This window comes from Schistocerca nitens, chromosome 2 (genome assembly GCF_023898315.1).
Source record: "Schistocerca nitens isolate TAMUIC-IGC-003100 chromosome 2, iqSchNite1.1, whole genome shotgun sequence".
NCBI classification, from domain to species: domain Eukaryota; kingdom Metazoa; phylum Arthropoda; class Insecta; order Orthoptera; family Acrididae; genus Schistocerca; species Schistocerca nitens.
Genome location: NC_064615.1, coordinates 570431151 through 570448696, shown reverse-complemented (window position 1 = coordinate 570448696; position 17546 = coordinate 570431151). Strand labels below are relative to the sequence as shown.

General features: G+C 41.6%; 1 protein-coding gene across 1 annotated transcript in view; it reads left to right on the top strand.

Moving 5' to 3' along the window:
- The window catches only part of LOC126235164 (G-protein coupled receptor GRL101-like), a 412667-nt gene extending 408149 nt beyond the window's left edge, over positions 1-4518 (top strand). The window contains exon 27 of the mRNA XM_049943896.1: positions 4290-4518. Within this exon, the coding sequence (XP_049799853.1) occupies positions 4290-4518 (229 nt within the window). The remainder of the gene's footprint in view (positions 1-4289) is intronic.
- The last annotated feature ends 13028 nt before the right edge of the window (positions 4519-17546 follow it).

Here is a 17546-nt window from a genome sequence, read left to right as displayed (position 1 = left end):
ATTGACGCCAAAGAAATTGTACCAAAGATTACAGACATATTTAGGAGGAAAGTAATAGTTGTTAATCCATAAATAAGAGCGTAAATCCGGGAGAGGCGTCGCGTGCCATATACTGCGCACTCCACTTAGTTTCGGAAAACACCGACACCGTATGCAAATACCGGTTCTCCAGTGGCTCAATGGACGCCAGACCATAATAAATGTGTTTACGTTTGGACGCAGGAAGTTTTCTATAAGCTCTGGGAGAAAAACTGAGGTAACTCTGTAAATGTCCGTTCAAAACCTTTTACAGGATCGCGATTAGTTCTTAGTGTATACTAAACAGTTATATATTTCCAGATGTTTGAGTAGTTGTATTAATAGTCTGTTCTGTTGGGCGTGTTTTGATTCTAGTGCGGCAGTCTTGGCTATCAAGATCATGAATTCATAAGTTACGGCGTTTGTCCCTTACAGATAGCGATACATGCCGCGATAGAATCCTGTACATATGCTGCCTATTTTATCGTTTGGTATACTTGCCACACAAACCAAGTGACAGCCTTAAATAAGTGAAAACATTCCTGTTTTGTGAATCTTCAGGTTTTGGCGGCGCAAAGACTGTTCCATTAAGTTTCGGGTGTGCAGCCGCAAGAAATTTCCTTCTTCTTCTAATATGCAAATGCAAATGCGCCAGAGACGTTGGTCGGCGGCAGAGACGTGCATAATGCGCGAGTTGTATCTATGACTCCGCAGTTGACCTTTGTTGGCATATCGATATATCATTGTGAGCTGCTCTGTGACGACGTCTTTGCGAGTTTATTACAGCAAGTGCCGGATTCCAGGATTTATCCAGATTGAAACCACTGTCTCTATTAATTAAGTTCGTCGTCAAGCGAATTTCAATTGCCTCTATCGAGTCCCAAAATGACGATGTAGTTGCCAAAATTTCGACGTTGTCATACAACATACTGTGACCATTATCAATACAGTGCTCTGCCACGACCGACTTGTTAGGTTGTAAAAGTCGTATGTACCTCTGGTGTTCTGTACATCTTTCTTGGACAGTACGAGTTGTTTGTCCGATGTAAGAGAGGCCACATTCACATGGAATTTTGTAAACTCCAGATTTTCGGAGCAGCAAATCATCTTTGACGGAGCCCACGAGTGCAGCTGTCTTAGGTGGAGGACGAAAAATCACTTTTATTTTGTGTCTGTCGAGAATGCGTCCTATTTTTGATGAGAGACTACCCACATATGGCAGGAAGGCCATCGATTTAAAGGTTTCTTCATCTTCTTCTGCTTTCTTTGTGGCCTCTTTCGGTTTCTTTTTCAGTGCCCTCTGTATTTGTTGTGGAGAGTACCCATTGTCTTCAAACAATCTTTGTAAGTGGGACAAGTACGACACAACATGTGGTTATGCACGATGGAGCTCCTGCACATTTCGGTCGAAGTGTTCGTACGCTTCTCAACAACAGATTCGGTGACCGATGGATTGGTAGAGCCGGACCAATTTCATGGCCTCCACACTCTCCTGACCTCAACCCTCTTGACTTTCATTTATGGGAGCATTTGAAAGCTCTTGTCTACGCAACCCCAGTACCAAATGTAGAGACTCTTCTTGCTCGTATTGTGGACGGCTGTGATACAATACGCCATTCTCGAGGGCTACATCAGCGCATCAGGGATTCCATGCGACGGAGAGTGGATGCATGTATCCTCGCTAACGGAGGACATTTTGAACATTTCCTGTAACAAAGTGTTTTGAAGTCACGCTGGTACGTTCTGTTGCTGTGTGTTTCCATTCCATGATTAATGTGATTTGAAGAGAAGTAATAAAATGAGCTCTAACATGGAAAGTAAGCGTTTCCAGACACATGTCCACATAACATATTTTCTTTTCTTTGTGTGTCAGGAATGTTTCCTGAAAGTTTGGCCGTACCTTCTTGTAACACCATATATATATATATATATATATATATATATATATATATATATATATATATATATATATATATATATATATAGTGTGTGTGTGTGTGAGAGAGAGAGAGAGTGTGAGTTAATAAAGAGGGTAATTTTGCGGTTTTTTACCATGCGGGATGGATGTAAAGATGTTTTCATCGACAAATAGTATGTTGTAGTGCAACATCAAAGCAATAAAAGAAACTGTATAGCATAGACAGCTGATGTGTTCAGTTATACAAAAAAATTACTGTTATGTACCATGAGACTTTACACATGCGCTTCTGAAGTTATGTTCCATCTCTCCCATATTTAACCATTTAACGCAAGCACATACAGCCTGATACACATATATCAGTTTGCAAAAGAGAACTGAAGTGCCTACAAGAAGAGAAACTTGCCAACTTTTGTTTAAGAAAAAATTTTGAAAGGGATTTAAAAATTACCCTTGACATTTCTCGTGAACACAGTCTGTGGGTACCAAGCAATATTAGTTCTGTCACATGTGCTACAATATTCATTTTCCTCAACATGGTTTCCATGCAGAGTATTTGTTACATCATAAAGTAAAAGGCAAAAACAAAAACCTCTTTTACGTGATACGTTTCAGTGTCCAGCGCCATCATAATTCGCGGTACCTTTAGTATAATTATTGTCTTTGAATGAAAGTGTCACTTCTGTTCATCTTGTTGCGAATTTCTTTCAGCTGTGTTCTGTACTGTACTATGGCACTTCGTTCTATGTGTAGTCCAAGCTTCGTAGGGCTATGTACCTTGGTAGTGCAACATCATGCAAAAATTAGTTCCCGATTTTATGTTTTGCACACCATAGTAAACAATCAACGAGGGACTCGTTATGTAGTGTGACGGTATTACTCTTCTAGTTACTCGACAGGCCATTAAAATTCCTACACCACGAAGAAATGCAGATGATTAACGGGTATTCATTGAACAAATATATTATACTAGAACAGACATGTGATTATATTTTCACGCAATTCGGGTGCATAGATCCTGAGAAATCAGTACCCAGAACAACCACCTCTGGCCGTAATAACGGCCTTGATACGCCTGGGCATTGAGTGAAACAGAACTTGGATGGCGTGTACAGGTACAGCTGCCCATGCGGCTTCAACACGATACCACAGTTCATCAACAGTAGTAACTGGCGTACTATGACGAGCCAGTTGCTCGGCCACCATTGACCAGACGTTTTAAATTGGTGAGAGATCTGGAGAATGTGCTGGCCAGGGCAGCAGTCGAACATTTTCTGTATCCAGAAAGGCCCGTAGAGGACCTACAACATGCGGTCGTACATTATCCTGTTGAAATGTAGGATTTTGCAGGGCTCGAATGAAGGGTAGAGTCACGAGTTGTAACGCATCTGATATGTAACGTCCACTGTTCAAAGTGCCGTCAATGCGAACACGAGGTGACCGAGACGTGTAATCAGTGGCACCCTATACCATCACGCCGGGTGATACGCCAGTATGGCGATGACAAATACACGCTTCCAATGTGCGTTCACCGCGATGTCGCCAAACACGGATGCGACCATCATGATGCTGAAAACAGAATCTGGATTCATTCGAAAAAATGACGTTTTGCCATTCGTGCACCCAGGTTCGTCGTTGAGTAAATCATTGCAGGTGCTCCTGTCTGTGATGCAGCGTCAAGGGTAAGCGCAGCAATGGTCTCCGAGCTGATAGTCCATGCTGCTGCAAACATCGTCGAAATGTTCGTGCAGATGGTTGTTGTCTTGCAAACGTCCCCATCTGTTGACTCAGGGATCGAGACGTGGCTGAACGATCCGTTACAGCCATGCGGATAGATGCTTGTCATCTCGACTTCTAGTGATATGGGGCCGTTGGGATCCCGCACGGCATTCCGTATTACCCTCCTGAACCCACCGACTCCATATTCTGTTAACAGTTATTGGATCTCGACCAACACTAGCAGCAATGGCGCGATACGATAAACCGCAATCGCGATAGGATACAATCCGACTTTTATCAAAGTCTGCTATGTGATGCTACGCATTTCTCCTCCTTACACGAGGCATCACAACAACGTTTCACCAGGCAACGCCGGTCAACTGCTGTTTGTGTTTGAGAAATCGGTTGGAAACTTTCCTCATGTCAGCACGTTGTAGGTGCCGCCACCGGCGCCAACCTTGTGTGAATGCTCTGAAAAGCTAATCATTTGCATATCACAGCATCTTTTTCCTGCCGGATAAATTTCGCGTCTGTAGCACGTCATCTTCGTGGCGTAGCAATTTTAATGGCCAGTAGTGTATATGCAGGTTGTTTTCCGAGAACCCGTCGATAAGATGCACAGTGTGGTTTGCAGCCAGCCGCAGGCGGCACACGATCACCGCTGGTGCTCTCGGTCATCCCAGCAGCGCGCTAGCGGCGACTGGCGTTCCGGCCGATGGCGGGGGCGCCTCCAGCAGCAGGCGCTGGCGTCGGTCGACACAGCTGTCTCTGCTCGCGGCGAGGTCATCCCCCTGCGGCAGGTGGCTGGGCCCGCCCCCGCTGCTGACTCCCGCCGCCGCCGCCTCCGCGAGCTGTACGACTGAGGCGCGCCTCTAGAGCACCATCCGCCCACTGTCTAACGATGCTGGAGGCGTTGTTCGGGGGAAGTTCCCGGGCAGCGATAGGCTCACGCTGCAATAAGGGCTGCAGACTCGTGACGATTCGTTTCTTTACGTCCGAGGAGCTGAAGGTCATAATTTCGAAGACTACGACGTTTTGTTCGGTTTCTATAAAAGTTCAAATAAAGCCTACGTGTAGTGTAGGGTTACAGAGCAAGTGGAGATAGCGAAAATGTAATGATAAATGAATGAAACAGGTTTCAGTTCGGCGCTTAGATTTACAAAAGACCAAAATACAAGTATCAGAGACAATAAATAGCAAAAAGCTAACGTTGATATTGGTATAAGACTCAGGAATACGAACGGACAAATACTGAAGGAGTGGTTATTTGAATTCTTAGCAAGTGTTTCTTCTGGACGTGCAGAGACTGAGTTCTCAATGAAAAATGTGCTGCGGCGTGTGTGTGCTAACCTAAAAAAAACTACGGGGGGTAATAACTGTCAGGAATTAGAATCATGAAGTCGATCACCACTGCAGTCGATTGCTTGCATTTCATCTAAACTAGGGTGACAAGTACATTTACTGCAGTTCTGGATGGTTGGTGGTATTACTGACGGAACGTAAAACGCTCTAGATTAACGAACATATGAGAGGGCTCAGCGGAAAGTATTCGACGGTAGAGCACAGTTGGACCCACGACATAAGCTTGTTCTGACTCCTGCAATCAGACATAAACATCACTCACGTAACCAGCGACAGAGAAGAAAATGAAACTTTTTTCTACTCTCGACAAAATTCAGCTTCAGAGACGTAGCTTGCAGTCTATCACCATATCAGTCGAGGGGAAACTGGGGCTACTGCAACAGCTGCCTAAGTGACAATTGACTCCAAATCTGATTTAAAAACATTCTCGACCATTAACTGGCGGTATTAATAAAGGACGCAAATTGCAACACGTTGTATACCCAAGCAGAAGTTCTTACCGGCGCTCTTATACGTCTTCGTCAGTGGTGATGGAATAACTTCGGTGCCACCATCGAAAAGCTGTTTACACATACCACCGACTGCATAAAGTACAACACAGCTACAGTATTTGCTAAAACTGAAATGCAGACAGTACCTAGTTTGACACATTCTTGAAGAAATTTAATTTCTTGAGATATGATGAAGATTAGAAAACGAATTGTTCATGGTGAGGAAACATGAATTTTACAGAAGAAAGATACAAATTGTGTAAATGAAATTGAGTAAACATCTCCCGAGCGCACAAGATGTGCTCATTATCACTAATCAGTGTATCGGTGTGATACTATCCCCGCACTATCATTTACTTTAAAAGTTCAAATTGACATAACATATGCGTTAATGTTGCGTCATGCAGTGTCATGCGGGCTGGCTAATGTCTAATCCATTTAAGTGAATTTATGTAATCCATATACCACAATATGCTGTCTGTTGGAGTAAATATAATCTGAGGCTAACTGACTTTCAAAGACGCATAACCTCTGCTAGACCAAGAACATTTTTTAACATTTGTGGTAAAGCGAACACTCACACATGACAACAATCAGAGTGCGTGGTATAACCGGAGCAGACGCCCGAAACCTATCTGAATGGGAGTCTGGGTGCTCAATCGTTAGATATTAAGATCATCCGAATTCCGTCTTGCACATACCTATTTTATTGTTATGAGATATGAATTATTCTCTCTTAATACACATTCCTTTTGATTTAGTTAATTTTAATGAAGTAAAGTACCTGTGATTTACATTTACGAAAAATCGATTTACGTGATATTTTCGTGGAATCTCTGACTTTTGTGATACTGAAATATTGAATGTTTCTTAAATAAAATGTGGTTTATATTAAGATTGAGTTTTTATCTTTCTTGTAGTATGTTGCAGGTATCACATTTTTATTTCACCTTTTCGAAATGGCACGACTTAACAGACTGCACCACTACAGCCTCCCGGTAAAACATATGGTAACTTGTTATCGGCAGATCTCAGTGCGACAGTTATACTGATTTGCACAGGCTGTACTAGCCATTTTCATTTAAGTACCAACAGAGCTTACTCACTAGCCTCTTTCTTATCATGGTACTCACTGCACTTTCCCTGTGGTTTTTCAGTGATTTTTAGTTGGATAAGACAGACTGATTGACAAAATCATTCAGAGGAGAAATCAGATACTATCATAAAATTGATATTGATACACGGAATACACAAAGAAAACTCATAACTATAAACCATAACATTGATATGAGCGTCTGCGATTAATGTTATGGACTCTTCCTGCCTGACACGCCTCAGGCACAAATTTGTAAACATTGAATATAAAAATTCGCGTTGAAATAGAAGGTCACATCTAACAACAACTCAGAAAACACAGTAATAGATATAGGTAATCTTTGACAATGAAGCGGATTATGAGCAAAATGCTATGAGTAACATTTGTTATTGAAATATGCAATTGCTGCCTGTCGTCGACTTTCATCCAGTTTAAAAGTCTGAAATTTCTGTAGCTAATACTAATCACCGTTCCGATATTCAAGGAAAATGTTGACTTTGATTGCGATTATGGTTAATGGTGCTTTAATGTTTACACTGATTACCAGGAACACAGAGAAACTATCTGTGTGACATTCGTTAACCAAACAGTGCACACTGACTGAAGTACACTTTTCTTCACATTTTCGAGTAATTTAGATAATTTTAGACCTCAAAACCTTGGTAACTTTTTATTCTATTTGCATATTTAAAAGTTTCGTATTTAGAGCCATGTTATAAAGCAGCAAAGCAAGGCACGTAGTCATTGCTCAACAACCAAGATAAACGAAAAAACTTCCACCCTGTCGCCGCCTTATAAAACTAGATAGTCGCTGATGACTGCTATAAATACGTGACGGTTACGGATCCAAACAAAATAAAATGTCATTAACACCGTGGTTTATTTCTCAATTTATTTATACTTTACTATAAAACATCCAATATTCCAGCTCTCTCTCTTAACTGGTTCTGTCTGGATTGTCTGAACCAGGATGGGTCGACATATAAAAATTGCTATTGCAATTTCTCTACTTTTCTTGAAGTTCTTATTGAATTTACTAGATCAGATATCCTTTGGCAGCCCTAATAATACACGAGGCGTTCATCAAGTAATGTGACTTCTATTTTATCTTTTTTTTTTTTTTGCGGGCAGCGTCGGTTGAAAAATGCGGATTATGAGACATCTTCGAGTATTCCTATTTCATCCCTATAGTTTTACGAAGTTACCATGGTGGCGGCGCTATACGTAATCTGGTATTTGGTATTACAGGTCTCAACTTCAGACTGTCCCACACCAGATGTACCATAACTGCCCTCGCCTTTCAATAGAAGAGGAGTTAGCCACCAAGCGTACCACGGCATCCCTGCCAATCTAAGTGTGAACTGTGAGTACCTGGCCAGGCACCTTCCTCTCCCGTCCCGCCCCCCACTTCCACCATCCGCTCATCAGTTAAATCTCTATGGCTTTCCGTCTATGCTACTAATAGCTGACAAAAATGCTCTGGCAGGCTACAGTTCCGGTCAACCTTATGAAACTCACATTCACTCACATCTGTTACGCATACTGTATTAAATTATAGGGAAAGGATGTAGGAAGAACTCAAGTACACAAATATCAATGCAAAAGCTGAGAGTAAAACCATTCACTTCTCTCCTAAAGGCTTATTGTCTTCGCCTACAGGTAGGGAGCGAATACAGCAGTAGATTATGTGAGATGTTTCTGACGGATCCGTCTCAACTTTCACTGTTCTCCTCCGAATGCCATATCGAGCTCATTTCACGTTGAAGTGATTTCCTTCCTACAGTTTAACACACGAAGCACCATCCACTCACCACTTTGTTTTACAATATGTTTAACAATTTCAGTATAATTAGTTAATGGCATTCGTTTGTCAGTGACCGTCTCTTTATCAACTTTGATATACGCATGTACAGTGAATTGAATATTTAAGAAGTGAAAAGCTATACCAACTGTTTAAAACGAAGTAAAAGTTACTGTTTAATGTACGAAACACTAAAAGGTAAATTGATAGAGTACTACACTTTAAGATGGTATTATTTGTGTGTGTTTCTTCGTTGATACCTACTGACAACATCATAGGAAGTACAACACAAAACTAACTAATTGCTTATCAGCCTGACAGAACACCATTTCCGCTTCACGTTCTGCTATGTTTACGGTCATGATCGCGTTAGACATAGTAGTCTACCAACAACAGCAAGGTACGTATACTAATGTTTCGTTTGTTACAGTGAAACTCTCACACAACATATGCGCGGCTACGACCGGTTTGTGCTTCTAAACAGTCATATTTTACTGCACTATCAAACGTAAGGTGCTAATAGTTCAACCCAAACAAATACTTATGCATCACTTACATGAGACAACAGTAAAAATAAATTGTCCATTAAGGGTTTTGGAAAGAGATTCGGCAGGAAAGATAATCGCCGACTGCCACGTAGTCGCATTCTGTAAAACTGTAGGACTGCACCGACTGATGTGTATCGGCTCAAGTAGGAGCCTCTTTTCCAGTGTTAGACAAAGTCACGTTCTATATGGTTCACATCAGCTCATCTACATGCTATGTTTCACATAGGTGAGTAATGGCGCTTTAATGCTCTCCATAACTTTCTTCAACATGTACCACTATTAAGAAAATACTTACAAAGATCATACATACCTGTACGACAGTATTTGTAAACATAGAAGTTAAAATTCAGGTTTAAATATAGTATCTGTGTAAGGTAAAAAGGGAATACAGAAAGGTCCGCTTCAAACCATCAGTTTTGGCCCATGACGTCATACTTCGAGTAAAGAGCATAGTTTACACAAGTGATTAAGACAAACACAGACAAAGCTTAGTAAAATGCCGTTTACATTCTTCAAGATGGTGACTACAAGATAGACCAATACGGTCAAAAACAAACACAAAAATATGAGAAATATTTTAATAAGCTAATAAAATTAAATAAACGGGATAACCACCGGAGTGAGGGAGTTCTGGGCAGAACCAAACTAAAAAATTTTAATAAATTTGAAATAATTCCAAAGCAACCAAAGAACCGAGAAACTACTAATTCCTATTGCATAAACGGAACGAAAATAAACATAAAACACAAAATTGGAATCGAATAATTCACTCGCCCTGTATAGCTCAAATGAAAACAGCTAAACAAGACACTCCCGCACAAAACAACGACTAAATCGAAAAATAACACACAAAATGCTTCCAGAATAAACGGTAATAAACTCTAAAAATCTCAACTGGCATCTCAGTGTACGTTGGACCTGTATAGCTCAAAAGAAGTCTGAGACACAAGACACCCCTCGAAAAAACAACCACATAATCGAGAAATAGCACACACCATTTCCTTTAAAGTAAGCCAAACAAAAAATGCAAAACAACACACATGGGATTGCAAGCATACGCTTTATCTGTGTAGCTCAAACAAAGATAGCGATATCAGACACATCCCTACAAAACGACGACTTAAACGAAAAATAACACACAAAAATTCCTCCACAATAAACCAAAAGAAAAAAAGTGTATTTAAATATTAGAATCGCACTACAAACGAAATTTAACAGGTCAAAATCGAAAGCGAATAAATAACCAACAAATACCGTTCAGGTAAACCATTACTACAAACTACAACACTAAAAGAAACATCCGACAAGAGTGTGTGCCACCGGTAGCTACTCGACCCATATAAGAAAGACCGATTTCATGTATACGCAGTGCCTCAACGACCTCACATTTGAAGAAACAGCCAGACATCTCTAAAACCAGAAATTAAAAATAACGTTACTATTCGTTACACACGCGATCATTTGAGATGTGCACTCAGGCTCTTGACCAACCTCATCCTCAACAAATCTGCACATTACAAAAACAACCGAATAATTGTAAGAAACAACATGATAATTATATTCACTAATCGTTTCACTCCCGACAACTTTACTTGCTCTACTAAATTCCTGCCTAACCACATAGAAAGAAAGAAACAAATACTAGTGACAATGAAAAATAAAAATGTAATCGCTATTAGCTTTTTTGCCGACAATTTAGGCTGTGCTTTCAGAGTCCACCCGAATCACTCCATCGTACGCCCCGATACATTTGGGATAAACAACATGTTCCCATGGTACACAAGCATCAAAGGTTACACTAATAACAAAACAAACGCTGATAATATTTAATAATAGAGCACTTACATCCTTCGTAACGTAATCGCATGACGTCACACAGACGTCATGGATGCAAGCAGAATGGCGAAATCGGATAGGACGCTTGACCAGATGGAAATAATAGACTGGTATGTGGCGCCATATACTACATTATCACGGCCAATTTTAAGATGTAGTCTGTAGAGATACAAACTTATAGCGGCTATGTTGGCGTCACATTGCTAGGCGACACGCCTCAGTCAACAAACACCGGCGGTAAGCTGTCTCGGATACGACGGCGTCACGTTGCCATGCAACGCACGGCGTGCATTTGTTTCGTTGAGTGTGACATGTTCCTGAGTAACAGCTCGTCAGACCATCTTCACCATCATCTCGCTGTAGGCTGACACGATGTTACGACACGACCCACACAGTTGAGTTCGGCAGGGCCTATCTTGTGCCTGGTGTGTGGAAATACTGCTACGCGGCGTCGTGTGACGTTAAACAGTCACAGTCAATTCTGCGCCGGCACACAACCTCTGCGGTGCCATCAAACGAGCTGCTTATCTTAAAGATTCGTCAGAACAACAGATCAGTAAGTATCTCATGTCTTTCGTATGTAAAATAGTGAAAAGTAACTCGGCGCTTTGGAACGCTATACGGTGATCAAGAACTATACTGCTTACCTCTATTCCCATTCCTAGAGAAGTACTGTTTAAGAACATCGTTTCCATCACCGAGTTATGTCATGCTTCATCACTTTTAACTTCCAAAATACTGCTCATTGAAACAATTATCTACATAAGTCAGTGTTTTAGATTCCTAGCGTTGTGGAGCTTGAACCAATTTTTGTGACCGAAGCGGTGTTCATCATCGCGTCTTACTACGAAAAGCATTGGCAGAAAAAAAAGCTAACCCACAACTGCGTCATTTTGAGTAATTTCTTGCTAGATGTTGATTCAATTCAAAGGCAGTAAATAAAAGCGGTAAGATAGAACAGTTTATATGCTAGAAAGTTCTTAGTACTCATGCCAATGACATATTTTACCAGCATATGAGGCATTCAAAAACAAACGGATACGGTCTTCACATTAATTCTAGCTAACACGATGATTAGGACATCCTTCCACTGACCCGTTCCCTTGTGGGTCGTCCCATGGCAGCTTGAAGCATTCTTGAGCGACACTGGTCGCAGCCAGGACAAGTATCAGGATTTCGTGGCTTGAATCCTCGATGGTTGTAACTTTCATCGGCAATAGTGGAACATGTCGAGAGGAATCTTGATTCCCGTCTGTCACATCCATGACATAGGATCGTTCAAACACCTTGCGCAGTTACTGTTTTGCCTTTGAGAGGATAGTAGATGTATTACTGTGGCGATTAAGCTTGCGGCTGCGACGTAGAAATCGATCTAATCAGCGATGAGCATCCGGCAAATCGATGGTTGAAATTTTTAGCCCTGTAGGCGTTGAATAAAGCTGTCATGTTGTATGTTAAAGGCCATCTCATGTTTTGTCAAGGGAGGCCATACTCGATCCTTGGATAAATTCTAGTATCCGATTCCAAATGTCGCTTTTGACCAACAACTCTACGTAGTAGGGATATTTGAATAAAACGGAAAGTGGGGGTTTGGGCGGGGACGAACTAAAATATAACACAACAACCACATAATGAAATGAAGAGTAAAGCCGGCCGGAGTGGCTGAGCGGTTCTAGGCGCTTCAAAATGGAACCGTGCGACATGATACTAGAAGGTATCCCGTGTCACCTCAATGTATGATCTTGGTTCTCACAAATATTTGACTATGTTTTCCCTGAAGATGTCACGATTTCCAAGTTAAACGCTGTCGGGCTGGGCCAGCACTTGGATGGGTGACCATCCGGTCTGCCGAGCGCTGTTGGCAAGCGGGGTGCACTCAGCCCTTGTGAGGCAAACTGAGGAGCCACTTGATTGAGAATCCTGCTTAGGGCATGGATGTCTGTGATGTCCTTAGGTTAGTTAGGTTTAAGTAGTTGTAAGTTCTAGGGAACTGATGACATCAGAAGTTAAGCCCCATATTGCTCAGAGCCATTTGAACCATTTGAAACAAATGAAGAGTAACATATGGAAACTTAAAAGGGACAAACAGGAAGTTGGGAGAAACTTCACAGAAATCCTAACAGAATAGACACCACACAGGTAATTAAAATTAAAAAAAAATAACACATATGGAAGGTAATAACTAGAATTCAGCTTTATGGATTAATTCCAGTTACCGATTCTTCGCTTCATTTTTTTCAGCGTTTTTTAAGTAACTGTCTTCAGTTATTGGAATGTTTGCGTTTCTGTTTTTGGTATTGCTTTCAATACTGTTGCGATAAATAACAAATTTGGAATCGGTAACCATTTGTCGACTCCAACGTTCGTTATTTATCGGGTTCTTTGCAGCAGTACGGTGAGCGATACAATACAGTTAAATCCTTAACGGTTTAGCTGACGACACCTACATAAACTGACCTAACAACGGAACATGGAATCGACAATTAGAACGATACCACATGCGAAATTTCTGAAAGAATGTACGGTGCAATTCTACTACAAAAAAATCGAAAAATATCAAATCTTGGAATTGGTAAACAGAATCACCTATATAGATAAATTCCAGTAGTTGCTTCCAAAGTTCACCATTTTTACCGTTTTTGCAATAGCTGTGTGCAGTTGGCTGCTGTAGCATTTCTATTTTAGCTATTTCTCTCCGGACTTGTGTACTATTCTTTGTTACAGGATTTTTATTTTTGGTGTTGCTCTATGTACCACAGTTGTTGCAGTAGGTGCATGCTGCGCATTCCTTTCGAATTTCCATATAGAGTATTGCTGTCTATACTACTGCAGAAAATTGATAAACAACAAACTTCATAATCGACAACTGAAACTGACCTATGCAAATCAGTTTGCTTGCTGATGCTTGCTTCGTTATTGTTCCCAGTAGTTCAGGCAGCAACACAATAAAAGTAGAAATGCCGAAAAAAAGCACTGCAGACCCGTACTGCAAAAATGCAAATCTACTTGTCGATTACAAACTCTTGCCGAAGGCCCAACGGTACCAATCGACCGCCGTGTCATCATCAGCCCACAGGCGTCACGGGATGCGGATATGGAGGGTCATGTGGACAGCTGACCGCTCTCCCGGCCGTATGTCAGTTTCCGAGACCGGAGCCGCTACTTCTCAATCAAGTGGCTCCTCAGTTTGCCTCACAAGGGCTGAGTGCACCCGGCTTGCCAACAGCGCTCGGCAGACCGGATGGTCACCCATCCAAGTGCTGGCCCAGCCCGACTGCGTTTAACTTGGAAATCGTGACATCTTCAGGGAAAACATAGTCAAATATTTGTGAGAACCAAGATCATACATTGATACCTTCTAGTATCATGTCAGGCGTCATTTTTCCCGGCGTAGTGCACAACTTGACTTGACATGGGCTCAAAAAGTCGTTGGAAGTCCAATGAAGAAATTTTAAGACGTGCTGCCTCTATAGCCGTCCATAATTGCGAAAGTGTTGCCGGTGCCGGTGCACTAACTGATCTCTAGATTATATCTCATAAATTTTCGAAGGGATTCGTGTCGAGCAATTAAGGCGGTCAGATCATTCGCTTGAATTGTCGAGATTCTTCTTCAAAGCAAGCGTGAACTATAGTGGCCCGATATTATGGCGCACTTTCATCCGTAAAATTCCTTCGTTTCTTGTAAGCATGAAGTTCATGATTGCCTGCAAATGGTCTCCAAGAAGCTGAACATAACAATTTGGAGTCGGTGATACATGTAAACGCAGGCCACATCATCATGAAGCCACCACCACTTTGCACAGTGCCTCGTTGACAACTTGGGTCCATGGCTCTGTGTGTCTGCGCCACACTTGAACCCTATCATTAGCTCTTACCAACTGAACTTGGGACCCATCTAAATGTTTCAAATGGCTCTGAGCACTATGGGACTTAACATCTGAGGTCATCAGTCCCCTAGAACTTAGAACTACTTAAACCTAACTAACCTAAGGACACCACACACATCCATACCCGAGGCAGGATTCGGACCTGCGACCATAGCGGTCGCGCGGTTCCAGACTGTAGCGCCTAGAACCGCTCCGCCACTCTGGCCGGCTCGGGACCCATCTGACAGGCCATGGTTTTCCAGTTTTCTAGGATCCAGGTGATGTCATGGAGTTAGCAAAGCCACTCGCCTTGGTCGTCTGCTGTCACATCCCATTAACGCCACATTTCTCCGCACCGTATTAACGGATATGTTCGTCGTACGTCCCACCATGAGTTCTGCTGTTATTTCACGCTTTGCTGCTTGTCTCTTCCCGGCAGTTAAGTGAATGCCGTCGCCTACTGAGTTGTCAATGGAGAGCGATAATGTCCGAAATCTGTTATTCTCGGCGAACTCTTGACACTGTGGATCCCGGAATAGTTAATGCGTCTATCTCCAAGTATCGTTCCACGTTCCAAGACTGATAATTCGCATCGTGCGGACACAATTACATTGAAAACCTATTCAAATGAATCACTTGAGTAGAAATGACAACTCCGCCAGTGCAGTGCCCTGTAACACCTAGTGAGCGCGGTACTACCGCCACCTGTATATGTGCATATCGCTAACCCATTACTTTTGTCTCCTCAGTATATATATATGTCGCAAATAGCAGCGTCGCTGTCGCACTGCGCTGAGATATGACTACCGTTGCTTTTGTCTGGGCCTCTTTATGAACAGTGATAAGAAACTAATCGGCTGGCCAGGGATAGCTCATCAGCACAGGCAGTCAGTGGACAATAAACTCTCCCCCGTTGTTGATACATGGATACCGCCTGGTTGTTGTTTCCTAATGACTGGGCTCCACTACGCTTATTAATGGTCGTTGCTTAGTAATTTCCAGGTGTCCTGTCACGGTAAATCACAGACGTGTCGCACAGGAAACCAGCGGCATTATTTTACAGGGTAATTTAAAACAGATGGTATTCGGTTATTTGCTGACGACATTTCGTCTCTTTGCAGAGCTAATCCTCGGAGTCTATCATCTTTTGCACCGTGGCAGAATATCTGTACATCATACTGCAAAGCTCCTGTATCGATAACGAGTGTAGTAATGCGAAGAAGACGCTTCATCTCATGACGTAGCGACTGGAAATCTCCTTGTACCATGTCTGTCAGCTGTAGTTCATAATATTCTTGCCATACCGTGACACAACGCAGTAACTAATGACACGATTAAATGCAGTTTTCTGGGAACCATAAACGAAGCTACCTTTTTCAACGATTATTCGATGTCACAGCATCTCCTTGTCGAATGTAACAGGTATTAATGCCAAAGGAACACAAAGAGTCTGGCTCTAATGGACAGATCTGATGGCAAATGAGCTTTTCTTAGTCTTGGTGAGCACCTCTGGTTGTTGTAAATGAGTTGTTCTCTTCGATTTATAATGGCTGCCTATTTCGAATTTTGAATTAAGGGTAGCGCTACGATTTATGATGTACTTTTACCGCTTGAACTCATTCATCTTCGTTCAATACCTCGGTTTCTGGCGAGTCTCTCTGCTGACTTTCACTTCTATTGCTGTCATGTTCATTGGATACTATTGATTGACTTCAACGTGTACTGAAGCTAATTTCATTATTCTGCTCACATTTAAGTAAGGTAGATGTTATGGTTCCTTCATTGGACACGTGATGGCACGTTGCAGTCAGAATGGAGTAATGCCAGCATTTTCCCTGTTGTCTACCCACACAGAAACAGCGTTAGCAACTGCTGACTATATGGCTATTATTGTTTCCTACAGCACGCAGTCGGCAGTGATATGTCCCTAGCCTGAACTTATAGAAGGGCTCATCATGTCTATGTACTTGCCCCTTTTGCAAGCTGGGTACGTAATTCTCGCAGATTTCTACCAACGATTATCAGCGAATCTCAATGCACAATAATGAGTCAAATTGAGGAGCTGTTAAAATAAGTTCTACTAGCCAATTTGAGGGTGGTTTTGGAAGATTTCCCAAATTCATCCAGTCGAATACAGCTTCTGGGCTATGCTTGTACCAACCAATAAAGAAATGTAACTTTCAAAATACATTTCATTCAACTTAACTAATGTTAGCAACACCAAAAATAGGAAGCCAATATTTAACGTAATAAATCCATTAAGGTGGTCAGATGCGACGTTTCGTAAGCAAACAATTTGTTATAAACATCACAGTTGAATAAGTGTCTTTTAAGGATTATTCCCTGTTTTTTCAACTTATGGAACATCAGTTTGGACTATTTGTTGGTTACATTTCTTGACATCCGAAAGGATTTTTTCAGGTTTTCCGAATTTTTCTGTTTCCGGTTTTATAATTTCAGTGTCAACACCACTGGAATGTAAAAAAAAAAATTATGTGGATAATTTCTGCTTATACTTCATACATCATTAGGAATGCTTGACGTAATCATCATTTAATTTCAATCATAATATATGTATATCATTTAGGTAGCAAATTAATCGACCTTAAAAACTATGGGGATAGTTGTAAATCGTTTGAGATAAATTAGTTTTGTGTGCTTCATGTAGAGTGTTGTAGCAAGGGATCAAGCGAGAGGATGTTGTAACACGTGGCCGGTATCCCCTTTCTACAACACAAACACACATGTGGATTAACACGTTCTTTGTTTTCATGAAGTTTTTACTTGACTAGAATAGAGCCCATGTGTTATGGTACAAGCTCTTCAATCATTGTCCTCTTGCAGACAATATCGATAATCTTACTATTACTCTAATCTGGTCCCACCATATA